Below are 27,415 nucleotides of genomic sequence, written 5' to 3'. Positions count from 1 at the left end.
GTACTTGTACATCAAGGTGCATCATACTACAGAAACAGGAGATAGGCTACTGCCCTATGGGCCATTCTGGCTCAGACAAGGCTTATTTACAAACATGTTGGACATGACAAGCCTTACCGCTCTAAATCTGAAGTGTCTAATGGTCGAATGCCATCAGCCAGTGGCTTATCTGGGTCTGCTGAGATCTGTTCAAACTGGTATCCCTGCATCTTCTGGAACAGGCGTCTCAGGTTCTGTTTGCGGGTTTTCAGCTGGGTCCACTGAGGAGGAAAGACAGTCCCAGATTAAACAGTAATTAAACAGAGAGAATAAATTAAGGGAGGAAGTTAACAAAAATCCAATGCTACAGTATATTACCTTCTCATCCCACTGCCAAACTTTCCACAGATCATTGATATTGAGTTCAGGTTCCACATACTCTTTCCTGTAGAACGCTATGAACGGAACCTTGAGGTAAAATAAGAAATACAGTTGTATTAACTAACTAAAATGATATGGAAGAACTCACATTACCTACAGTGATAGAGGAACTGTGTAATACCTCAAAGTGTTGGTTTCTCATGAAATTCAAAGCCTCTTTAATCTTCTGGATGGTGCTGGGGCCTTTTCTGCTGAATGTAGTGGCTGGACCTCTGTCCAAATAGTCTGCGTTCTCCTGAAAACACAGAATATTTTATTTCAAAAACACAAGCATTTTAAAAACAGACCTACAGCCTTATTCTAAAATGTAATAAATAAATGTTTTCCCTCATCTATTTATAAAAATGCCCCATAATGACAAAGCGAAAACAGGTTTTTAGAAAAATCTGAAATACCTTATTTACATAAGTATTCAGACCATTTGCTATTACACTCTATATTGGGCTCAGGTACATCCTGCTTCCAATGATCATCCTTGAAATGTTTCTACAATTCAATAGATTGGACATGATTTGGATAGGCACACACCTGTCCGTATAAGGTCCCACAGTTGACAGTGCATGTCAGAGCAAAACCAAGCCATGGTCTAAGGAATTATCCATAGAGCTCTGAGACAGGATTGTGCCTAGGCACAGATCTGGGGAGGGGTACCAGAGCATTCCTGCAGCATTGAAGGTCATCAAGAAAACAGTGGCCTCCATCATTCTTAAATGGAAGACGTTTGGAACATCCAAGGCTCTTCTTAAAGCTGGCTGCCCGGTTAAACTCAGCAATCGGGGGAGAAGAGCCCTGAGCTCTGACAGAGCTCTAGTTCCTCTGTGGAGATGGGAGAACCTGCCGGAAGGTTAACCATCTCTGCAGCACTCCACTAATCAGGCCTTTATCGTAGAATGTCCAGACGGAAGCCACTCCTCAGTAAAAGGCACATGACAGCCCGCTTGGAGTTTGCCAAAAGGCATCTAAAGGACTCAGACCATGAAAAACAAGATGCTCTGGTCTGATGAAACCAAGATTGAACTCTTTGGCCTGAATTCAAAGTGTCAAATCTGGAGGAAACCAGGCACTGCTCATCACCTGTCCAATACCATCCTCACGGTGAAGCATGGTGGTGGCATCATCATGCTATGGGGATGTTTTTCAGCGGCAGGGGACTGGGAGACTAGTCAGGATCGAGGGTAAGATGAATGGAGCAAAGTACAGAGACATCCTTGATGAAAACCTGCTCCAGAGCGCTCAGGACCTCAGACTGGGGTTAAGATGCACTTTCCAACAGGACAACGCAGTAGTGGCTTCGGGACAAGTCTCTGAATGTCCTTGAGTGGCCCAGCCAGAGCCCGGACTTGAACCTGATTTAACATCTCTGGAGAGACCTGAATATTGCTGTGCAGCAACGCTCCACATCCAGCCTGACAGAGATTGAGAGGATCTGCAGAGAAGAATGGGAGAAACTCCCCAAATACGGGTGTGCCAAGCTTGTGGCGTCATACCCAAGAAAGAGTCGAGCCTGCAATCGATGCCAAAGGTGATTCAACAAAGTACTGAGTACCAATTTAAACCAATTTATTCAATTTTAGAAAAAGGTATGTAAAAGTAATAAAAATGTGAAAAAAGTTAAGGGTTCTGAATACTTTCCGAATGCACTGTAGACTGTAGCATCAGCTTGAACTAATTGTCTTATGAGACCCAGCTAAAATATCCTCACTCCAGTACCTGCATGGAGATGGTGAGAGTAGAGAAGGCATTCCTATAGATCCACTCAGCCTCCTGTTCCAACTCATCATCCTCTGCAGGCTTCACACAAGTGGAGCGCAACTAAAAACAACAAGACCACACACATAGAAAAGGGTATGGGCTACAGCAGTGGTATTCAAAGTCAATGTTATTCAAAGTAAGTGGTATTCAAAGTCAGGGTCGTGGGGGAACTAGAGTGAGGTCGACCCAAAAAATGAAATAAGTACAGCACCAGTCAAAAGTTTGGACACACCTACTTAGTCAAGGATTTTTCTTTATTTTTACTATTTTCTACATTGTAGAATAACAGTGAAGACATCTAAACTATGAAATAACACAAATGGAATCATGTAGTAAACATAAAAGTGCTAAACAAATCAAAATATACTGTATAGTTGATTCTTCAAAGTAGCCACCCTTTGCCTTGATTACAGCTTTGCACACTCTTAATAAACATTTAAATAAACCCTTGAATGAGTAAGTGTCCAAACTTTTGACTGGTACTTATATATATATATATATATACATATTATTTTATATTGAAAAAATATAAAATAATATGTATATATATATATATATAAGTACCAGTCAAAAGTTTGGACACTTACTCATTCAAGAGTTTATTTAAATGTTTATTAAGAGTGTGCAAAGCTGTGTTTTTTCAATTTTTAAATGTTTTTAAATTTTGATTATAGATTAAAATGTTTTGAATTGAAGGTTATTTGTTGATGTGAACATCAAAGTGTGCCGATTTTAAGGTTGTGTCATTATATTTGGGGTGGTGTGGGGTCACACAAAATTATTGTGAAAAGGATGTGGTCCCCATAAATACTGACTGAAGAAATAGTTTGAATACCAATGGGCTACAGAGTCAAGCCCATAACAGTTATAGGTGAATTTCAGGTGCTCACATGTCCCTATGACTATGATGGTTGTGTTCCAAATGGCACCCTATTCCCTATATAGTGCCCTACATTTGACCAGAGCTCTATGGGTTCGAGTGCCATTTGGGACGCATCCTATAGAAGTATACACACCTGGAACCTCTCTGGCATGTCAGTGGAACGGATCTCATTGTCCTGGTCCGTCATGTGACTGCTCTCCAGCTCACTGGGCTCATAGATCTCAAAGATACTGCGTCGGCCCACTCTCTTCTTGGTCTGCTTCTTGGGCCGGTCCCATGACTCTTCATCTGCATCCTCCTCCTCCTCTGCATCTTCATAGGCTTCAGTGTCAAACTCGGCAAAGTCAAAGTCCCCTCCGAATATCTCCTGGGCCTCCTGAAGTGCTCTGTAAAAAAAGGAGTGGTGCTCAATACTAAATACTGCAGGTGAGTAAAGGTAAACATGATTGCATCCCAAATGGCATCCTATTCCCTTTATAGTGCACTACTTTTGACCAGGGCCTATAGGGGAATAGGATGCCATTTGGGACACACTTAACATATCAAATTCTATTGCACAGATAGGACTTCATACTTTCGGTTGAGCTTCCAGGTGGAGAGGCTACTGCAAATTGAGATCTAAGTGATTCAATTAAATGTCAGAATCACTTACGCATCTGTATATCCTGGCAGCTTCTTCCTCCACTTGGGTTTCTTCAAGGGCTGTCCGTCATCATCCACAATAAAGTCATCGATATCTGAGAAAAAAATAAAAATACCTATGACTCAAACATTTTGAAATGGCTTTTAAAAATCTGCTAACTCAAAACAATTCCACTGTTTATAGATGAAGTATCTCAAATGTTTCATACCAGACTCTTCATCGTCCTCCTGCTCATCCTCCCCGGGATGCAAAGGCACATCCAATGCCTCGCCCTCATCCGCTCCCGTCCCCATGAAGATCTCATCCGCTATCATGTCCTTCTCATGGGCCTCCCTGACGTCATCATCTCCCTCTTCATCCTCATCGTCCGACATGTCTCGCAAACGACGGAACTTTTGCTGTTTATGGGGATAAGGAAGGAGCAGAGGTATCAGGAAAACATTTGAGTCTATCTCCTTTTACATACTATTTTTAGAGAGTGGGACTATGGGACATGACATGAGACCTCAGCTGTGTGCTATACAATGTCCATGATGCCAATGCATTTTGCTTGTCATAATGGCATCAAAATACCCTTTTCACTTTCACTCCCAAATTCTCCTCAATGAGATCAATATCATCATCATCCAAGCGGTCGTCAAAGCCTGTAGACAGAAAACACAAGATACTCAAACACCAAAGGTGATTATTGTTGTATGCATGGTTCTGCTGCACACTGTTAGGTGTCACAAATCAAAATAGAATCAAAGAGTTTACACCATTATAGTTTATTCAAAGACCGAAGAAACAGCCTACAACGTGGCTAGGAAGCAATCACAGTGCAGCCCTGACAGGAATAAATATTGGAACAATTTATGAATGACCACTTACTTCTCTTCCTCTTATGGTGTCCAATTTCCTCCCCAGAGTCACTATCTCCTTCTTTATCTTTCTTCCCTTCCTTCTCCTCCTCTTCCTCTCCTTCCCCTTCATCCACACCATCATCAATCAGACCACTGAGGTTTCCATCCTCATCTTGGTCCTCGGTATTCTCCTGTTCCTCTTCCTCATCTAAGTCACAAATCAAGAAGTTGTACATCAAGTAAGATTACACATGACATTGTGTGCAGCCTGCACATTGTTACCATGGTTCTTATTTAGAGTAGTTGTGAGGATAAACTCTGTCAAGGGACATCTTTGAAATAAAATCAAAATTATTCACATGCTGTACTCCCAAATTCCTCCTCAGACTCCTCTGCTTCGCTCTCGATGAAATCCATGTTTAGGGGCTGTTGAAGAGATAATAAACAACAGGATTGTCATTAGCTTTTGTGTCAAAGAACAGTCTTTGGAAATAATGTTATGGGACATGATTATACAAATTATTCCATAATTTTACATGTTTAAAGTATGTAAACAGTAAACAATTAAATATTAGTCTACAATAAACTATGATGATAAAACGCTTCTGTCTGCCATGGCTGACTGGGAAAGATGCAGCACATTACTATAGCCAGGGGGCGAGGACATTGCTAGACATCAAAGGTTTAGCTAGCTAGCGAAGATAAAAATGCATATGACTTTGAAAATAATCAAAGGTAGCCTTAGCTATCCAACGGATATCAGGCTGGATATGCAGGTAGCAATCTTCTTAGCTAGAACAAGATAGCTAGCTAGCATAACAACAATGGAAGGAGATGGCTACCGAGCTAGCCACATCTATTGTTGCTATCATACAGCTGTATTGTCAGAAACAGCTGGCTGACTCCCATTGCCCATAACGGTACATACCTATGTGATGGGAGTCAGGACTGGCTCCTTTTTAAGTTGACTGATTAGCAAAGCGGGATATGGAAAATATATTCATTTCACAACGTCCAGAATGTGTTAGCTAGCAAGGCGCAAGTACATTTACAAGACTGGAACAGAAAAATCCCTCAAACTCTACGAAAGCGAGGTACGTCACAGATTTACATAGCTCTCCTTGGATTGTAAGAGTGCAATCCTTGCATTATACTTCGTGTATTATTTTTCTAGTGTTATGGTATGCAACATAAGACATTTTGTTTTTTCATTACTTTTCAATGCCTTCTTTTTGTAATATTTTTCCTAGAACATGTTATTCAGTTTAATTGGACCTTATTATATAATTAACTTCCGAACCCAAAATTCACTTCAAATATAACCTTTTTTTATTTTTTTTAACACATTCATTAAAAAAATATCTAATTACTGATGGAAAATTGTAATAGTGTTGTTCCACAATGTCACAGAAAATGTACTTTATTTAAACTCATAATCTCAAGTATCAGATTGTAAAGGGGCTGCAGTGTAGCCTACAATAATTTTCATGGCAAATATTTATTTTCAGATCAGACCCCAAATCACAATTCAAAACCTCCACAATGCTACAGCTTTAAAACAACTTTCAATCCTCTTTGAGATGATCAAAGTGCATCAGATCCTCCTGCAGGACTGCTTTATGACACTTGCTCCACAGGTCGCATTTGAACATCTACAATCAAGATATGCAAAGACGGGAGAACAGTAGTTATAATTTGTTAAATTATGGTAAACTTTTCCCACGTTTATTCAAACATTGATGGAAGTGATGTGCAGAGAATACTGAGACAGACATAAATTAGACAAGTGTCCTACTTACGTGAACATGTGGCGGGATGTGCCTGGCAATGTCCACTACTTCCAAAAACTGTAGGAAGGCAGTAGAATTATAACGTACACATTCAAAAACAATCGTATGCACAGATATCATGATTATATATATATATATATATATATATATATATATATATATATATATATATATATATATATATATATATATTATTTTTTTTACCCCTTTTTCTCCCCAATTTCGTGGTATCCAATTGTTGTAGTATCTACTATCTTGTCTCATCGCTACAACTCCCGTACGTGCTCAGGAGAGACGAAGGTTGAAAGTCATGCGTCCTCCGATACACAACCCAACCAGCCGCACTACTAGCTATGATATTTCACAGATTTTACTGAAGAATTTATTCATCGCCAGGCTAAGCTACTCTTTAGAAGTAACATGTCATATGTAGCCTATGGGCCCCAAAATTAATAATTGACAAGGTCACCTGAATTCTGTCAAAAGGTTTGCATCACACAACATTTTACTGCACTTAGGCGTATTATAGCTTACTACAGTCTAAGGACATTGACACCTCTTGACCTTGGGACTGACTATAAGGTTCTATCTGACTTTTTCCTCAAAAATAAGTCATTCACATAGGGGCCGATTCAGACCAAAGTTATACGCACATAAATGGAACTTAATTCCCTTTAATGCACTTTTGTGTGGAAGATGTGTGTCTACAGATATGTTGTATTCTGACCTTGACTTAATTCCCTCATAAATCCAAGACCTTAACGGGCCATGAACCAATGAATAAAGTCGAGCAACCTGTCGGTTCCAAGTGGAACAGCGTCTGCTTTCTTTCCCCCGATAGAAATAACACCATTCTCCATGCACTGTAATTTACAACTTGATAGGAGCTATTGATAAGATCTAGGTAAAAGAGTAAGCCATTTGGATAAACTGATTGCAAATATAAATTACAATTGTTTTAGATAAATGTTATGTTATGATCGCTGGAGACAAATGTGAAACCAGTCATATAGCAACAAACTGAAGCCTATCAGCATTAAGCATACCTCTGTAAAGTTTATGAAATGCTGGCCTTAAAACTTGCAGGAATGAAATTTCGGAGATAAAAGCTATAGGCTTCTGTAGCCATGCACAAATGACAGTATAGTGTCCAAACCTACAAACAACTGAGTGCACTTATGTTTTCTATAATGTTTTAATTAAATTCCCAGACTTTTCACTGTATTTTTTTTATTTTTTATTGATGTTACATATTAGCCAGTATCGGTAGCCACTGTCAGTTATACCCACACACATTTATAACTGTCCCTTTACTTATATTTTGCCTCATTCCATTACATTGTCAGTTTACCTTTCTTTCCTTTGTCACGTTGATCTGGTTATTCCTGAGGATCACTACAGTAGCATTAGTGGATCATAGTATTACAACTTGTGCAATCATTTGGAATATGTAGCCTATCTGAATCATTATGGAACGCAGACCAAATGAGTGAGGATTGTTAGGGTATATTTCTAGGACTACTGTTCAACCCCTATTGTTGACTTTTCTAACTTTCTAATTGAACAATTGAATATAACAACTTTAAGGATGAATAAAACCACTGTATTTTTGTTTCACCAATATATTTTGTGTGTAAAGGCTCTATTTTTGAAAAAAAACTATTTTTGTATTATTATTCATGAATACTTTCCTAACCCTAAATAACATACAAATCTATTGGTGCGGAAAAGGAGACAAATATGTGTGTATTTATTTACATGGCTTTTTTTAAATTGATCCTTAATATTCTGAACCGTTCTCTCAATATATTATAGTGAGTCTGTTGAGAAAATGTAAATTAAAGGTACACCACATCTAAAGGGATGGCTTTAGATAAATGTACTGAAAACCCTATTGAATGAAAACTTGACACAAAAATATTGGCCAGCAAGTGGGAGGGTTTTCAGCAGTTTAATTAAATCTATTCAGGGCACGTAAGTGAACCACACCTGCAAAGTCTGTTACGGACCTGCAAAAGGTAAGTCTGAATGCCAACTAATGAGAAGTGCGTAGGAAAGGCCTACATAGGAAAGGCCAACCAGGTAGCTAGGTCCAACTGGCAAGATAGCTAGGTCCGGCCGACCGACCAGCCAGATAGCTAGGTCCGGCCGACCGACCAGCCAGATAGTTAGGTCCGGCCGGCTGGCAAGATAGCTAGGTCCGTCCAGCCAGCTAGGTCCGTCCAGCCAGACAGCTAGATAGCCGAGTTTTTCTTTAGTTGGTCATTTACATGTGAGATGTGTCAGATTTTTTTTAAAGGAAAGTAAAACTCAGAATGTTCTCTCTCTGCGTAAACACCAATTAACTTGGTGGTATCAGGTTCTATCTGCAATCCAATCACACAATCCTGGGTTGTCAATAAAAAATGATTGAATGTAAGGTGATTTACTGTACTTATTGATTCATGAAAAAGGCACTCCACCACTGCTGCTTCATCATCCTGTTTTTCCAACTTAATTGAGGAGAATAAGAACAATCCCCCCCCAAAAAATGTATACTGTCACATAGCTAACTAATAAGCAGCATTCCTCAAGAGAGGATGGCTTTCACTTCAGCAATGATAAATTCATGAACTTCTTTGACGAAAAGATCATGATCATTAGAAAGCAAATTCTCTTTAAATCTGCGTGTTTCTCCAAAACGTAGTTGTCCTGAGTCTGCACAACACTGCCAGGACCTAGGATCAAGGGAGAGACTTAATCCTATATCTCTTGACACATTCATGAAAATAGTCATGGCCTCTAAACCTTCAAGCTGCATACTGGACCCTATTCCAACTAAACTACTGAAAGAGTTGCTTCCTGTGCTTGGCCCTCCTATGTAGAACATAATAAATGGCTACCTATCCAACAGATGTGTACCTAACTCACTAAAAGTGGCAGTAATAAAGCCTCTCTTGAAAAAGACAAAAAATATATAAAAAACTATCGGCCTATATCGTATCTCCCATTCCACTCAAACATTTTTGAAAAAGCTGTTGCAACTCACTGCCTTCCTAAAGACAAATAATGTATATGACACGCTTCAGTCTGGTTTCAGACCCCATCATAGCACTGAGACTGCAATCGTGAAGATGGTAAATGGTGATGGTTTGTCCAAATCAACTGTAAGTTTTGGTGTTCCTCAAGGTTCCGTTTTAGGACCACTATTGTTTTCACTATATATTTTACCTCTTGGTGATGTCGTTCAGAAAACATAATGTTAACTTTCACTGCTATGCGGATGATACACAGCTGTACATTTCGATGAAACACGGTGAATACTCAATATTGCCCTCCTGGAAGCCTGTTTTTCAGACATAAGGAAGCAAATGTTTCACCTTTAAACTCGAACAAAACAGAGATGCTAGTTCTAGGTCCCAAGAAACAAGGAGATCTTCTGTTGGATCTGACAATTCATCTTGACGGTTGTACAGTTGTCTCAAATAAAACTGTGAAGGACATTGGTGTTACTCTGGACCCTGATCTCTCTTTTGACAAACATATCAAGACTATTTCAAGGACAGCTTTTTTCCATCTACATAACATTGCAAAAATCTGAAACGTTCTGTCCAAAAATTATGCAGAAATTCATCCATGCTTTTGTCACTTCTAGATTAGACTACTGCAATTCTCTACTTTCCGGCTACCCGGTTAAATCACTAAATAAACTTCAGTTAGTGCTAAACATGGCTGCTAGAATCTTGACTAGAACCCCAAAATTTGATCATATTACTCCAGTGCAAGCCTCTCTATGCTGGCTTCCTGTTAAGTCTAGGGATGATTTCAAGGTTTTACTGCTAACCTACAAAGCATTACATGGGCTTGCTCATACATATGTCTCCGATTTGGTCCTGCCGTACATACCTACATGTATGCTACGGTCACAAGATAAAGGCCTCCTTATTGTCCTTAGAATTTCTAAGCAAACAGCTGGAGGCAGGGCTTTAGCCCATAGAACTCAATTTTTATGGAATGGTCTGCCTATCCATGTGAGAGACGCAGACTCGGTCTTGACCTTTAAGTCTTTATTGAAGGCTCATCTGTTCAGTAGGTCCTATGATTGAGTGTTGTCTGGCCCAGGGGTGTGAAGGTGAACGGAAAGGCACTGGAGCGACAAACCGCCCTTGCTGTTTCTGCCTGGTCGGTTCCCTTCTCTCCGCCTCTAACCATATTACAGGGGCTGAGTCACTGGCTTACTGGTGCTCTTTCATTCTGTCCCTAGGAGGGGTGCGTCACTTGAGTGGGTTGAGTCACTGACGTGATCTTCCTGTCCGGGTTGGCGCCCCCCTCAGGCATGTGCCGTGAGGGAGATCTTTGTGGGCTACAGTATACTCAGCCTTGTCTCAGGGTAGTAAGTTGGTGGTTTGAAGATATCCCTCTAGTAGTGTGGGGGCTGTAATTTGGCAAAGTGGGTGGGGTTATAGCCTGCCTGGTTGGCCCTGTCTGGGGGTATCGTCGGACGGGGTCACAGTGTCTCCCGACCCCTCCTGTCTCAGCCTCCAGTATTTATGCTGCAATAGTTTATGTGTTGGGGGACTAGGATCAGTCTGTTATATCTGGAGTATTTCTCCTGTCTTATCTGGTGTCCTGTGTGAATTTAAGTATGCTTCCTCTAATTCTCTCTCTCCCTCTCCCTCCCCTCCCAGAGGACCTGAGCCCTAGGACCTTGCCTCAGGACTACCTGGCCTGATGACTCCTTGCTGCCCCCAGTCCACCTGGTCTTGCTGCTGCTCCAGTTTCAACCGTTCTGCCTGCGGCTATGTAACCCTGACCTGTTCACTGGATGTGCTACCTTGTCTTGGACCCGCTGTTTTTGACTCTTTCTTGCTCTACCACACCTGCTGTCTCTTTATGCTCGGCTATGAAAAGTTAACTGACAGTTACTCCTGAGGTGCTGACCTGTTGCACCTTCTACAACCACTGTGATTATTATTATTCTTTGACCCTGCTGGTCATCTAGGAACGTTTGAACATCTTGGCCATGTACTGTTATAATCTCAACCCGGCACAGCCAGAAGAGGACTGCCAACCCTTCAGAGCCTGGTTCCTCTCTAGGTTTTTTCTTAGGTTCCTGCCTTTCTAGGGAGTTTTTCCTAGCCACCATGCTTCAACATCTGCATTGCTTGCTGTTTGGGGTTTTAGGCTGGGTTTCTGTATAGCACTTTATAAAAATGGCTTTATAAATATTTTATTGATTGATTGATTGAAGACATCACAAAATAGCTCTGAGATCTGGGAAAAATTCTCAAAACTATACTTTGGCAGATATAACCTTATAGTCCCAAGTCCTTGACTATTCATATCATAGGTTCTGGTACTCTTTTTAAATTACTTACATTTTTTTCACCACTTTTTCAGAAGAATGGCCATAACGTAAACTTTTTTATGGTATAAACAAATAAAAACAAGTGCCTTAGATAATGTTTATGGCCCTTAGCAGAGGCATTGCTGTTTTTGTCTTGTTCTATATCCACACGAAAACTTGCATGGAAGGGGTATTTCACTAAAAATACAAACTTACCACATTTCATTGATAAGTTGCAAGTAGTTTACTGACTTTGAGTGTCAGAGAACAGACAAACATATTAGCTTAGTCATCCAGAGCTAAGCTTTAGCAATGTTGCTAGTTATCCATAGGATATACAGTAGAGTCATTTTAGGGAACTATCAGTTTAACAAATGTGTAATGAATATGAATTCATATATTTGATGATGTGATTAGAAAGAAGGAAGAGTATTCTCTATATTTAATATTTAAATGGCTGCACTTTTCTATTGAAATTGAAATAATTAACATTTTGTGGCAGATAGAACCTTATTTAAATAGATTGACATTTCAGAGGCATAAGGTTCAATCTGTGATTGCAACCCCCTAAGAAAACAGATTTACAAATGTCTTAGGATTTTGATAATCGCACTTTAGTTACCTTTATGGTGAGGACCTTAATGGGTTATGAAAGAAGAATTGAGATGTGAAAATCTGGGATGTGAAAACGTAAATGCTGAATATCTCAGAACTATGTATTGCGCAGATAGAACCTTATAATCCCAAAGTCTCGACTTCTTCTCTGTTTTTATCTCAACATTTTTAGATAGTATCAACATTTGAAAAATGTATTGGGTGGTGGGAATGGGCTTCCATATATAAACATGGACAGTGACGCCTACATCAATCACGTCCTCCAGCCATCGGTTTTGCCATTCTGCAGTGACTGAGGATGGGCCAGGCCAGCTTTGTTCATGCACACATCCATCCCTGTGCCCAGAAGCTCTGACACTGCTGACAGTTTCTAAAATCAAGAGATAAGAGGACTTCATGCACAATGTTCCATAGGTTAAAACACCATGGTGAAGCCATTTGAGAGTAATTGACAAATGTGCTTCATTTGACACAGAATGTTTTCTACAAGATCATATTCTATTGTGAGGAATGTGGAGCACATCATAAAAGTAATTAAGCGGGTTTCATTAACTACAGTCATTAGACTGTAGTTAGTTATAATAGGCCTAAGGGCAGTAAAACATCCTGTGATGCAAACCTTGTGACAGAATGCAGGTGAAAGTCAATAATTAATTTTTTGGCCCGTAGGCTACATATGACATGTTACTTCTAAAGAGTAGCTTGGTCTGGTGATGAATCAATCCTTTAGTAAATCGGTGAAATATCATAGCTAGTTGTATTCATCACAGTTGAAATAGTTAATATTTACTCATCATGTGAGAGTACACCAAATCTCAAATCATCATATGATATGCCAACTCTCTGTTAAGAGTAGTGCTGAGGAAATAGCCTACAAGGAGATCTCACTAATATTTAATATTAACAGGTATGGATACAACCTAGTGGGAGGGGTTGCCTTTTCTAGAGAACCTTGCCACCTAACAGTTATTTACCAGATGCTCTGCGTGTGGCATCATTTAGAAAATAACTGATTGAATTTGACATAAGCAAACATAAATCACAATGCATTTATTTATTTCCTTTTTCTTCGCCATCATTGTGAAGATTCAAGGGGCAGGTGAGTTTTTTTAATTGTTTGATTTATTCAATCTTAGTACCTAAAAGGGGTTGAAACTTGATGTATTTGTGTAATTGGCATTGGGTGTACAATGTTTGGGAAGCTTCAGTGAAAATGTAGTTAGCTAAACCTTGAGTTATTCCTTACTAAAATAAATTAAACTACAGCAAAGCTATGCTTGAGTGGAAAATAACTAGTTAAATATCCTACAAACCAAACGCTTGGTACTTTGCAGCTTCACAATATATACCATGGAAATGCATGAATAAATACGAAAAACATAAAATATCTTAGCTCAACAGAAATAGGGAACTAACAAATAAGCCACGGCAACCAGAACGAAACAGGTGGGGTTTTAGGAGGGGTTCTCAAAGACACTCATGGGGGTGTCCACTAAAAATTCACTAGCAACAATAGTCTGGGTCTTAAAAGAAACCCACCATAAGTTCCCACTAAATCCCCCCCCCCCCCCCCCCCCCCCCCAAAAAAAAAAACAACACACCAATTTATAGTATTGAGCTAAAAATAAATGTTTTTTAAATTTGACCTTTATTTAACTAGGCAAGTCAGTTAAGAACAAATTCTTATTTTCAATGACGGCCTAACAGTGGGTTAACTGCCTGTTCAGGGGCAGAACGTCAGCTCGGGGGTTTGAACTTGCAACCTTCCGGCTACTAGTCCAACACTCTAACCACTAGGTTACCCTGCCGCCCAAGTGGATCAAACCAGCACAGGTGAAACTAACAACTGACTAACTAGGTGACAGGTGCAACACATCCTGACCAATGGCCAATCAGAGCAAGCCCACACCTAAACAGAACCAACCTTGAAATCAAAAACTACCTTGTGCAAGACCCCAAAGCCTATAACACCTTTCCAGGTAAGACAGCAAATATATCCCATATTTTTACCAACAGAAAACAACATCCATTTTATAAAATAAACTTAAATGTATCACTTTCTCCAATAAAAACATGGTGATAACTGGCGGTCTCTCATACATGACAAAACAGATCTCTTCTTTTTTATAAAATTTTCTATAACTTTTTTCACTTATTTATTTTTATATAGCTGCCTAAAAATCTGACATTTTGAAAAACAGGTACATTTTGATGTTTGTAACTTTCTGTAACTCTCATCCCCTTGTGATGAGCCCAACCGAAACAAAACTTGTCTCCAGTACGCCAAAACGTGCAGCCAAAACAAAATGTGTGCCAGAGCTACACACTGGCTAAACACAAAACACTAAACTTATTGACTGCCCACCCTTGAAATACAATCAGCAACCAAGTTGTCCTTATCACGGACATGTCTGATTTCAAGGGGAAACTCCTGAAATATGAGACTCTTGCAAAGGAGTCGGGTATTCGTGGAGCGTGTCTTTCGCAGGAAAATAAAAGGGTTATGATTGGTATAGACCACAAGAGGGGTAGAGACCAATACATAAACCTCGATGTGCTGAAGAGCCAGTGCCAAAGCGAGTGTCTCCTTCTCGATAGTCAAGTAGTTTTTCTGATATGAGGCCCATTTCTTTGAAAATTACCCCACAGGGTGCTCGATATTGTTGTACTCTTTCTGTGGAAGCACCACACCTGCTCCTACATTGCTGCCATTTGGCGTTCAAAGCAAATAGACAATGGAAATCCAGAGCAGCTAGCACTGATACAGAGACCAAAAGAGTCTTTGTCTTCTTAAAAGTCTCCCGACAGTCTGGGCTCCAACGGAAAACGACGTTCGGATTCGTCAAAACTGTAATTGGAGCAACATGCTGGGCAAGTTCTTGCAAAATGCCCGGTAGTAGCCAGCCATTCCCAAGAATCTGTGCACTGGAAGGTTATTATTAAGGGCCTCCACTTTTGCAAGACCGGTTGGACCGTCCCTTGCCCGACCACCTTCACAAGATACTTCTCTGATGCTTGGGCGAATTCACTCTGACAGGTTCACTGTCAAGTTGGCAGGGAAAAATTGATTCGAACAGACTCAATGTTCTGAAGGTGTTCTGGCCAGGTGACATTAAATACAACCACATCGTCAAAATACGCCTCTGCATTTTCCAGACCACGTAGCACTATGTGCATGAGCCTTTGAAACATGGCTCCGGCATTTCTCAAACCAAATGGAAGATGAAGGTAAGAAAATTAACCATCAGGAGTGACAAAAGCAGACAGCTCTTTGGTACGCTCAGTTAGAGGGTCCTGCCAATATCCCTTCAATAGGTCGAACTAACTAACGTACTTGGCAGTGCCAACACGGCCCACACAATCGTCGGCCCGGGGCAAAGGGTACGAATCTGACTTAGTAATTGCATTGAGTTTGCAAAAAATCTGAACAAAACTACAGAGGCCCATCTGCCTTAGTTACTAATTTATAGGGTGAACTCCATGGACTGTTGCCATGTTGGGCAATGCCGTGCTCAAGCATGAACTCCACTTCACTGCAGATTTTTTCTATCTTTTCAGGAATCACTCGATAGACATGTTGTTTGATTGGCAGAGTCCCCAACGTCAATGTAATGCTCTAGTACATTTATCTGAGAACATCCTGTTTCAGACCAGGCCAAAAGAAGTTACCCAAGATATGGTCATGGTCATGGTTAATCAGGATATGATCTTATTGACCAGCCATACTACCATCATCAGCCAACCTCAGTATCTCTTGTCAAAGTGTAACTGGATTGACAATTTTGAGATACTGGGCTAATCGTCTTACCCAGAAGTGGTGCAAGAACGCCATTTCCTCATCAGAACATGTCTGTCAAAGTAACCCATCAAACTCTTCATCAAACCCCTCCTCTGGACATATCAACTTAATAAAAAGAGAGGCGAGGAAAAACATCTTTACTCTGTTCAGCAATGAGCTGCTTATTAGACATCGTGTCTATTGTAGGGACCCTCTCTTCTGTCAGAGGTCATACAAATTTGCTCACCTTTGGGGTTTTCAAAGAAGAGGCCAACTCAGGAGGTTTACCAAAATTAGGACCACACATAAACGTCTTAGACAGATCGAACATGGTGGAATTACTGACATCCTCCTCAATACTAGATTGGCTTTCGGCTTTCTTCTTAGACATAACACATGTAACGGTATATGCTGGGAACACTCTAGGGTACTTTTCCGATAACCCGTCAGGTTCCTCCACTCTGGGTTCCCTACAAATGACAGGATTTGACACAACGTTCCTGCCAGCCAAATTGTTGCCCAAAATTAACGAGACCCTTTTCACCAGAAGGCTAGGCCTCACTCCTACAACAAAATAACCAGAAACAAGTTGCAGAAGTGTCAGACAAAGGCAAAACACCCTAAAAAATAAAGGACTGAGCTGCCCCACTGTCTCGCAGTATTTTCACAGGCTGCTTAACAGCATCATCACTCATCAGAGACACTAACCCGTCTGAAACAAAGGGTTCATACACATCTGATCCAAAACCTTGTTTAGGAGATACACTAGTCCCAACCAGAGCCTTAATGGTCTGGAGTGCTCCCACAAGAAGAAACTGCTTTCTTCTCTCATTTTTCTGTTTCAACTTAGGACACTGAGAGGCAATGTGTCCTTTCTCACGGCAGTAATGACAAACTGGAGAATACGAAGAATCAGTTTTCTGACGATCCTTATCTTTGGCACTGGGGAAAAATCTGAAACCTCGCAGTAGGAGGTGAATCCTCTAGATTGCTTTTTGGGTAGGGATAATTACTGGGTGCTTTGTTTGTGAAAGTAGTTTTATGTGTCAACCCAAACTCATATGCAAGGACTGCAGCTTTCTCAAGAGTGAGATCCTTGTGGTCATAAATGCAGGTAGCAACCCTTTCGTAAAGGCAATTCTTGAACTGTTCGAGGAGTATGTGTCTTTAAATCCTCAAGGTCTTTGACCTCTTGTGAACCACATCACCGATCAAAAATACATGCTTGTTCCCTTGCGAATTCAACATAACTTTGTAATTGTGTCTTTCACAATTTACAGAACTGTTGTCTATATGCCTCTGGAACCAACTCATAAGCCCTAAGGATAGCAGCTTTAACAGTGTCATAATCTGAACTCTGATCAAGAGATAAAGCGGCATACAGATTCTGAGCTTTTCTCACAAGAACACTTTGGAGGAGCAGTGACCAGATATCGTGCGGCCATGTTAGGGATGTGGCAATCTTCTCAAACAGAGTAAAATATACAGTACCAGTCAAAAGTTTGAACACACCTTCTCATTCAAGGGGTTTTCTTTATTTTTTAATATTTTCTACATTGTAGAAAAATTGTGAATACATCAAAGCCATGAATTAACATATATGGAACATCGACTGACGGACGTCCACCTCGTTGCTGCTGCTCCTCTCCGATATCCACCTGCTTTGGGTAAAAGACACAAATCACAACGACATCAATAGCACTACTAAAGTAAAGAGCTTATTTCCAGCATGTAAGCGTGACTCCAGTTATTGGCCAGAACATGCTGACACGCCTGACGCTACAACCCAGCAGGCCTGTCGTAGAGCAAGAGACAGTCCAGCAAGCAGCAACGACAACCAAATCTGCCATTGATGACCAAACCAGCCATCGACTAATGAACCCTGTTCGGGTAGAGTTGAACGAATGAACCCTGCTCGGAAAGAACCGGACGAACAAGCATTGGTCACTGCTCCGTGAGTGAATACACTGTTGTGTTAGTTTGCGCCGGTTCTCATAGTTAGCCCTAAATCCTAGCGCCTTATACGTTTCTAATCGGACCGTAGTGATACTGTGTATTGTCATTGTTGTAAAAGCTGGATTTATAATCAAGAACGTTTAATTGTACTTTGGCCTACCTCTGTGGTTGTTTGCCTTGGAGTAATGGTCTCTGTCAAAAGCCACTAAAATTGTGTTCCTTTACAGCTGCCTATCTGATTGACTAATAACATTGGACTTTACAACACATCTTATGTCATTTATTTTTTATTTAGGAAGTGAAATACTCAAGCAACATTTATTTATGCCATTGGATAATTAATGATGTCCCAACATGATATCATAGGAAAACGTCATCAAATCAAATCAAATCAAATGTATTTATATAGCCCTTCGTACATCAGCTGATATCTCAAAGTGCTGTACAGAAACCCAGCCTAAAACCCCAAACAGCAAGCAATGCAGGTGTAGAAGCACGTGGCTAGGAAAAACTCCCTAGAAAGGCCAAAACCTAGGAAGAAACCTAGAGAGGAACCAGGCTATGTGGGGTGACCAGTCCTCTTCTGGCTGTGCCGGGTGGAGATTATAACAGAACATGGCCAAGATGTTCAAATGTTCATAAATGTTCATCCTGTCACATTTTTTCAAAAAGGAAAACTTAACAATATATGACATTGTCAATACATTGCATTCAATGGGAAAAAATGGTTAATGTCCAAAAAATCCCTTCTCCAGATTGGTGCTACCAGTCCCAGGTTACATGTGGTGGCAACTGCATAGGTAAACCATATACATTCAGTACATATGCTAAAATACCCATTGGGATCAAAGTTCTTAAACATAACCAATGTTCTGTCTCGTTGCTCATGTGAAGGACCTGATGGTTGGCCAACGGTTGCTGGGGCTTGTGGCGGAAAAGCCCAGTCCCCCATTAACATTGTGACAAGAAGAACTCTACCAGATGAACGCCTTACACCATTCACATTCGCTGGGTACCAAGAGGCCTTCCACAGTCTCATCACAAACAATGGTCGCACTGGTGAGTTTCTAATGTATCTCCCGAGCATGGAACGGTACAGGGGATGTTCAGTGTGCTATGTGGCTATATTCTTGAAAAACAGATTCCTTGGGATTGAATGGTGGGCTTTTGCACAGATGGGGCACCATCTATGGCAGGACGACGGGCAGGCCTCTGCACTCTAGTTATGAATGTGTCTCCCTCTGTCATATGGACACATTGTATAATACACCGAGAGCAACTGGATGCAAAAAAGTTGGGCACAGAACTCTGAGATATACTGCAGCAGGTAACTTCGACTGTAAACTACATCAAACCACATCCATTGCACACATGCCTGTTCACAACACAATGTGGACAAGTAGGATCAGAGCAGGACAATGTTTTATTTCCCACCAGGCTTAGTGGTTACCAAGGGGGAGTGTTGGAAAGATTTTTTTTGTATTGAGATAGGAACTGTTGTCATTCACAATGGATGTAAAAAAAAAACAGACTTGGTTGACTTTCTGTTTAATGAAAAGAAAATGTGTCTCCTTGCCTATGTAACAGACATATTTGGGAAACTGAACGACGCAAGCATGCAGGGGAAATACAAAAACATTCTACAGATGAGTGAGTGACCGAATCAGTGGATTCAGAGGAAATTATTATTATTGTAGAGTCAAAAGCAAACCATGCCCCCTTCCCTCAGCTGTGCATGTTTCTAACAGACAACAGCATCAGTAAGTGTCCCACACGAGTGATGACTGCTCACCTCCAACGCTTGGAAGAGCACCTTGTGACCTACTTCCCAATCCATTTGACTGTGTGATCCTGTCTCTGTTGACATGTCGGTAACTGAAATTGAACAGCTGATCAAGATGTCATGTGACCGAATGCTGCAGACAACGCATTCACGGGTCACTACAAAGGAACACCCTGCCGTCTCCCTCTGAGCATTAAAACTCATGGTACTCTTTACCAGCTCATATTTGTGAAGCTGGATTCATTGCTCTCGTCTGCATTAAAACCAAATATCGATCCAGGTTGGATGTGACAGCAGAGATGAGGTGCGTACTGTCAACCATGCCTCCTGACTTTGAGGAGCTCCAGCATGACATGCATCAAGCCACACCCATCTCATTAGTGGTGGTGAGATAAGCAACATTATGTCAGACTAATTTGCAATTGACTGTCATAGCCTCACATTAAAAGTATGTGATTGTAAGTTGAGAAGCCAATCAGAAATATTGTTACAATGTTTTTCAATTGACTGCCATAGCCCCAAATAAAAAGTAAACATTGACTGTTATTTACATAATTCTTTTCACATGGTTAGGGTGGGGAGAATTTTCAGATTTCAAAATGATATAGATGCTACATTTACATTTACAGTACAGAACCACCCTACAAATGATACACTATTATCAGCATGGTGTATTGTAGTTGAATTGAACACAAATAGCAAGGCTTATTCACTCAATGCCTTGGTATTTCACAGATCTGATTTAAGCTCAAAGCTCCATAACATTGGCTTAACATTACAATAGTACAGTACATGCAAAGGTCCTTGGACTCTACATATCTCATTTTACATGGACTAAAGCTTTCATCTCTCTGCAGTTCAAGTGGACCTGCCTGCCACAGCAAAAGTACAGGGTGGAGATCTGGCTGTGCCATACAAGGCAATACAGCTCCACCTGCACTTGGGCAAGGATGGTGGCCCTGGATCCGAACACACCATCGATGGAGAACGATATCCCATGGAGGTTTGATGACCAAAATAAAGGAAACATTCCCATAATACACCATGTATTTTAAAACTCCTGATATTTATTTAGGATTATCACATAGTTTTAGGTCTTTTAGATACAGTTCAATCGAGTACAGGCTTAACTGAATGGAAAACAGAATGCAATATGGAATTTTGAATAGTTTGGGTAGGCCTTGTCTCGGAGGAATGTTCCTCAGAGCCAGATGCTGATGACATATATCCCTATGCTAGGCAGCTGGCATCAAACCCCCCATGCTGGGGGAAAGGAGTTATAATGACGGGCCTTAAGGTTATTATTATCCCACACATGGCTAATAGGAAAGAAAAGAAGAAGCAAGACGCTATGCTGATGATGATAAGTTTGTGTTCATTCGCACTATGCCTGTAGAATAGGAAACCAAGTCAATTTTGTACTACTTACTTGATGAATTTAAATGAGCATTCAGATCAGCCATTCTAATTTAACTTTTGTGAACTACATTATGTGTACAGTAATTATACATAAATCACATTAATGTACACTTTTGCAAATTCACATTTATTGCAATCTTTGACATATTTGTCAATGATATCTCTTGATGTCAACAGCTGCATATAGTAAATATAAAAGAGGAGTACAACTCTTTGGATGAAGCTCTGAAAGACCTTGCAGGGGTTGGAGTTCTGGGATTCTTTTACGAGGTATTTTTCAGCTTAATCTTATAAAATGTTCTACAACATGACAAAATGGGATTTATATGACCTTTGATAAATGATACTCTCTGATAATCCTGATAATATCTCTTATATTTTCAGCAATCAGGAAGCTCCAACAAAAAATACGAATCCATCATAAATGCTCTGAACTCAATCAATATGCCCAGTAAGTCAGCTTATAGACAACAATCATTGTTATGTGTCTTTTATAGCATGGATCCAGGTACTAAATGATGCATGTTCCAGATCATACAGGGATAGGCCTATGTGATAGTGTGCTGATAGTTTAGATACAAAGTAATAAAACCCTTGTTTTTTAACCACAGTGTCTTCGATAAAGCTATTAGCAATCACTAGCAATATGAACAGTAGCCTATTTTGTAGACCATTTACAGGTCTCAACATCAACTGTATTGGGCAACACTTCACCTTAAATTATTACTGTGTAGTTCCATAGGGGCCACTTAAGATAGTTTGACCCTGTATTTTTTCTATTGTCTTTATTGTGTCCACCTCTAGGCTCCAACACTACCCTGAGTGATGTGTCCCTGGACATGTTCATCCCCTCTCAGAGTAATATGACCAGCTACTTCCGCTACCAGGGCTCTCTTACCACACCTCCCTGTGAAGAAGCTGTAGTTTGGACCGTGTTCAAAAATACCATTCCTCTCAGCAGGCAACAGGTGTATAATGCTTGACATTACACCTCACCTTACCTAGGTCACTTTTATACCTGACATTATACCTATACCTGTTGTCAGTGAATGTATAGTACATGTATTGCAAAATAAAGTCCATAAAGTTGTTATTTGTATGTCTTTATTGAGTTGTATTTTTTTTACTGTATTTCTAACATGTTTTTAAAAAATCTTTGTGTCCTACAGCTTGATGCATTTTCTCGGCTTCAGTTTGCTGATGGAAAGCCTATGGTGGGAACCTATCGCCCAGTCCAGCCGTTGAATGGTCGCCCGGTGTATCGCTCTGGAAGTCAAGTTATCTTAGTCAGCACTTTGCTACTCATCACCTCTGTGATATCAGCCATTGGACTCCCACTGCCCAAATAAATACTAGCATCTTTGGATATGTGTATCAGTGAATTAGAGAGAGCCCAATATTATCCTAATCTCAAATGCAACACTCTAAAAAATGCTGGGTTTAAAACAATCCAAATCGGGTTCTTTGGTTACCCAGCACTGGGTAAATATTGGACAGAACACAAGCTGATTTATTTTGACCCAGCCAGTGGGGTTGTATGAATAACCCAACATGTTGGGTGGTTGGAATTACCCAAACATGGTTTTATTTAACCTTCAGTTTGGTATTTTTTACTTTCATGCTGGGTTGACCTATCAGCTGGGTCTTTTTGAATGTAATCCTTAGGTTATTTTCAGGAGACGTGGCTTATTAGGGAATGGCTTTCAGATAGATCTTATTGGACACCCGTGAGAGTAAATGTCATTCCTGTTCATCATGTTAAGTTTACATACTGAACATTTCATCTTAATTTTTTGCATGTTACACATTCTTCTAGAATATGAATTCATTATTTATTAGATATTATAATAAGGTGGTATCCATCCCAACAATGGGATTTGCAGAGGCTTTTAAGGAACTCATACACTTATGTAAGCCTCAATGAAGTCAGTGTTCAACCTTAACATGTGATTAACAGAACAGATTGACAGGAATGATATTTACTCTCACGGGTGTCTAAAATGAACTATCTGAAAGCCACTCTCTTACTAAACTATGCCTTCAGTCTCAATTACCCAGAATAAATAACCCAGCATCAACAACCCAAACAACCCAGAATATGTTTGTGTATGACGGCAATGCAGTTGTTTTCAATAAAGTTCACTTTGCTTGCCAAATTATAGTTGTTACAGTTTATTCAACAATTAAGGAGACAGCATTAATGATGCACATAGAGATTTCCTTTTATCTTATTTTGTATGTATTAAAATAATAGTTGAGGGCATTACACCAAGCATTGTTATTACACTCTTATTAGATCTCCTGATCATAAAAAACAATATATTTCATTCACATCAACTTCCTGTTATTGAACAGTCTGTGTCATTATTTGACCTGTGCTTTTCCACAGAACCAACAACACAACTGTTGAGAATCAGTATCAAAGCACTGGAATTCTGATCTATTTTGTCCGGAAACAAAGCACATCCATGTCCTTTTTATATTAGGTGTACCCAATCAGTTAAAGCTGTAAACATATCATTTTTACTTAACTTTATTCACTCTAACTAAGCAGAGGGCAGTACAAAGGCTATATGTGATTTAATCTTCTATGTCATTTCTTCTACAATCCAGCAAGTGTCAGTAATGGGGAACAGCACACACTCCGTTCCTTTCTTCATCCTTTTTGACCAACTTCACACTGCACAAAGCAGGTAGTGGTCATATAACCATGTGTTTTGACTGAAAATATAATTTCCTCTCTGTGGACTTTATCCTTCCCATATCCAGGTCAGGTTACTCAGGATACCCCACACTTAACAATTTCATACTTGTCTAATCCTAATTCAATCAATCCTTTGTCAACAACCTGTGGATAATAGCCACTGATTTAATTTAGGTACAGGTAGGCTACACTATCCATTTCACCTTAAGTAGTCCCATGTTACACAGAAATAGCACTACAGTGCGTTGAGCCACGGGAATAATCTCCTAGCTGCAAAGTCATGTTTGGCTATTGCTATAGGACTCCTTCAAGGAGGCTAAAGTCGCACACAACACCCTGAACCAGAGCTACTCAAGGATCATGACTTTACCATGTGTCTGTAATATCTATGTTATTACATGGTAGTTACATAGGCAAGTAAAGTGTAATTACAGTGTAGGGATGTTGAAATACTAGTAAGATGGCCATTGAAATCATTCAATGTGAGAGAACTGGTAGGTCTTCAACTGTCTTCAACTAAACAAAGAAAAGGTAGAGTGTAGGTTTGGAACAGCGGTGTGTTGTCAACGTTTCACAAAAATATCTTGCACAGTTGCACACACAGTTTCCACCCATCACCCACTTCCTCCTCTCTCACTTGACTTGACTCTGAGGTTTAGGTTGTCTTGACCACATCGGGCATATCTCACTTAAACGTCATCTCACGTGTTTCAGTTGTGCCTATTGCAGATGGCACTTCTTCTGTTGCTGTAAACTGGGTAGAGGTATGGGTTCCTGTCTGTTAGCAAAGTGCATTAGAAGACAAGAGAACAAGCAACAGTGTAACCTATCCTATCAAGTCTTTTAATGCAATGAAGCTGATATCTGCACAAAACAGGTTATGAATCAATTAGTTATAGCATGTCTGAGAAACCCTCACGAGACTGTTCTTTTACCTATACTTCACCCCTTTAATAGTGGATATATTCTATTATAAGACGAAAACATCCTAAGCTGTTGATCTCTCCTCTAGACTATAGTCAACATGGACACCACGTAAGTACGTTAAATCAATTTGAAAAGTGATCAATAAAATATGTATCAATTTCACAATATCTAAGTAGCTCATTTTTAATAGTTGATGTATCGTCTGTTTGCATGTCCTTGAAAGGGGGGGGGGGGGGGGGGGGGGGGCACTGTCACTGCCTGTATCCCAAATGGTACCCTATTCCCTATATAGTGTACTACTTTTGGCCAGAGCACGATGGTATCTGTTCAAAAGTATTGCAATATAAAGGGAAAAGGGTGACATTTGGGACACATTCTCTGTCAGTAGTGAAGATGTCTGTCTATGTGGGCCGTATGGGCGTAAATTGGTTGGTGTATCTCAGAGACAGAAGGAGGTATCGCTGTAGAGAGACTGTTGAACCTCTTCCTGTGGTTTACACCACGTGACTACGAGGCTTAATAAGAACACCTCTGTTTCTGCTGGGATAGAGGAGAGAAAGACGGTAAGACTGTGTGATATACTGATTGATGTAGCTTAATAGATTCATTGAATATAATTTTGTATAAAACAGAGGACAGTTTTACTGTATGGTGGCAGTAAAGACAATGTATTACAAAAATATTGTAACATTTTACTGGTTCTACTGGTTGAGATGATTTTAGTACACTTTTATAAATGATTAGATCATTTTGTTACACATCCGCAATGTATTACAAAAAACATGACTGTTTTTGTGACGATTTAGTTAGTTTCTTACCTTGAATTTGCTCTACGGATTGGACTGAGGAGGGGTTCTGAGCAGCACCAAACATGAAGCTGCCACAGCAACGAGAAGATACTGATGTACAGTGCAGTCATCCATAAAGTAGAGAGTACTACTAAACTCCTCTGCACAGTGTAGTGTTTCCTACTTTATGGATGAGTGTACTGTTGGCTACGGAGAAAAACACATCAGGGACTCCAGTGACATCAATGAAAGATTCTGAAAAGCTTGGAGACCTTGGTCTATGTTTAAGTTGTATTTAATTTATGTACTAGATATGCAGTCCTCTGAATAAATATTCCCGTTAAGTATTCAATCATGTTTCTCAAATAAAAGGAGATTTGATTGCAATATTGTACTTATGAAAATAAATAAATAGTGTTTCTTCATGGTTTGCTTTCCATGGTTTATGGTCATTCAACAATTGTAGATTTTTGTATAACAATCTGTCACGCCCTGACCTTAGTATTCTTTGTTTTCTTTATTGTTTTGGTTAGGTCAGGGTGTGACATGGGTGATGTATGTGTTTTTGTACTGTCTAGGGGTTTTGTATGTTTATGGGGGTGCATACTATCTAGGTGTTTAAATATGTCTATGGTTGCCTAGATTGGTTCTCAATTAGAGGCAGCTGTTTATAGTTGTCTCTGATTGGGAAACATATTTAGGCAGCCATCTTCTTTGGGTATTTTGTGGGTTATTGTCTATGTCTAGTTGCCTGTGTATGCACATTTATAGTATAGCGTCACGGTCGTTTTGTTATTTTGTATAGTTTGTTTATGTGTTCTTCGTCTTATTAAAGAAGATGTATTCATATCACGCTACGCCTTGGTCTCCTCTTTACGACGAACGTGACAGAATAACCCACCATAAAAGGACCAAGCAGCGTGATAAGGAGGAACAGCGCTTTGTGGAATCTAGGACTCGGGACGAAAGACTGGACGGTAAAACATCCTGGACCTGGGAGGCGGTAATGGCAGGGGACAAGACCCTGCCATGGAAGCAGGTGGAGAGAGCACAGGAGGAACGACGACGATATCTGGGTACAAGGCTAGCACGGAAGCCCGAGAGGCAGCCCCAATACATTTTTTGGGGGAGGCACACGAGGAGTTTGGCTAAGTCAGGTAGGAGACCTGAGCCAACTCCTCGTGCTTACCGTGGCAGGCTTCGTACTGGTCAGGCCCGGTACCCCAGCCCGGTACCGACAGTACCCAGTCCAGAGCGTCCGGCGACAGTACCCAGTCCAGAGCGTCCGGCAACAGTACCCAGTCCAGAGTGTCCGCCGACAGTACCCAGTCCAGAGTGTCCGCCGACAGTACCCAGTCCAGAGCGTACGGCAACAGCACCCAGTCCAGAGCACCCGGCAACAGTCTACAGACCAGAACCTCCTACGACGGGCCGCAGTCCGGAACCTACCACGACGGGTCGCAGTCCGGAACCTACCAGTCCGGCTCCGCCAGAGTCTCCCTCCAGTCCGGCTCCGCCAGAGTCTCCCTCCAGTCCGGCTCTGCCAGAGTCTCCCTCCAATCCAGAGGCGCCACTCACTCCAGACTCGACCATCAGTCCAGTGGCGTCCTCTAATCCGTGGTCGGGGGGTGGTACTGTCACGCCCTGACCTTAGTATTCTTTGTTTTCTTTATTGTTTTGGTTAGGTCAGGGTGTGACAAGTGTGATGTATGTGTTTTTGTACTGTCTAGGGGTTTTGTAGGTTTATGGGGGTGTTCACTATCTAGGTGTTTATGTAAGTCTATGGTTG

General features: G+C 40.5%; 2 protein-coding genes across 5 annotated transcripts in view; one reads left to right on the top strand and one right to left on the bottom strand.

The window, feature by feature from the left end:
- LOC110503906 (transcription elongation factor SPT6) overlaps positions 1-6,666 on the bottom strand; it is a 31,395-nt gene extending 24,729 nt beyond the window's left edge. Inside the window, exons 1-13 of one of the 2 annotated variants that reach the window (XM_021582537.2) lie at positions 6,535-6,666; positions 6,340-6,387; positions 5,469-6,192; positions 4,900-4,966; positions 4,569-4,748; positions 4,272-4,342; positions 3,907-4,096; positions 3,708-3,792; positions 3,189-3,441; positions 2,131-2,232; positions 542-655; positions 358-447; positions 118-260 (exon numbers count right to left, since the gene is read on the bottom strand). In XM_021582537.2, the coding sequence (XP_021438212.1) occupies positions 118-260; positions 358-447; positions 542-655; positions 2,131-2,232; positions 3,189-3,441; positions 3,708-3,792; positions 3,907-4,096; positions 4,272-4,342; positions 4,569-4,748; positions 4,900-4,957 (1,286 nt within the window). In that variant the 5' untranslated portion in view covers positions 4,958-4,966; positions 5,469-6,192; positions 6,340-6,387; positions 6,535-6,666. The remainder of the gene's footprint in view (positions 1-117; positions 261-357; positions 448-541; positions 656-2,130; positions 2,233-3,188; positions 3,442-3,707; positions 3,793-3,906; positions 4,097-4,271; positions 4,343-4,568; positions 4,749-4,899; positions 4,967-5,468; positions 6,193-6,339; positions 6,388-6,534) is intronic. The other variant, XM_021582538.2, reaches the window with a different exon arrangement.
- A 6,296-nt stretch (positions 6,667-12,962) lies between these two features.
- Positions 12,963-23,363, top strand: ca4 (carbonic anhydrase 4). 3 transcript variants are annotated; one of them, NM_001124487.1, is given in 9 exon segments: positions 13,245-13,370; positions 18,761-18,805; positions 18,900-19,064; positions 20,646-20,791; positions 21,385-21,477; positions 21,592-21,658; positions 22,012-22,175; positions 22,377-22,504; positions 23,223-23,363. In NM_001124487.1, coding segments are annotated over 9 exon segments (879 nt in total). In that variant the 5' UTR covers positions 13,245-13,315; the 3' UTR covers positions 23,239-23,363.
- The last annotated feature ends 4,052 nt before the right edge of the window (positions 23,364-27,415 follow it).

Source organism: Oncorhynchus mykiss, chromosome 24 (genome assembly GCF_013265735.2).
Source record: "Oncorhynchus mykiss isolate Arlee chromosome 24, USDA_OmykA_1.1, whole genome shotgun sequence".
Classification (NCBI taxonomy): Eukaryota; Metazoa; Chordata; class Actinopteri; order Salmoniformes; family Salmonidae; genus Oncorhynchus; species Oncorhynchus mykiss.
Note: the sequence above shows the minus strand (reverse complement) of the source record. Positions and strands in the feature narration are given on the sequence as shown.

What these genes read in the sequence shown, in the direction of transcription:
- ca4 (XM_021581481.2), top strand. Translation starts at nt 13,316, where the DNA reads ATGCATTTATTTATTTCCTTTTTCTTCGCCATCATTGTGAAGATTCAA. An exon ending in ATGTGGTGGCAACTGCATAG is followed by an intron (nt 18,806 to 18,899) that starts GTAAACCATATA and finishes GCTCATGTGAAG; the next exon opens with GACCTGATGGTTGGCCAACG. An exon ending in TTCTGGGATTCTTTTACGAG is followed by an intron (nt 21,478 to 21,591) that starts GTATTTTTCAGC and finishes TTATATTTTCAG; the next exon opens with CAATCAGGAAGCTCCAACAA.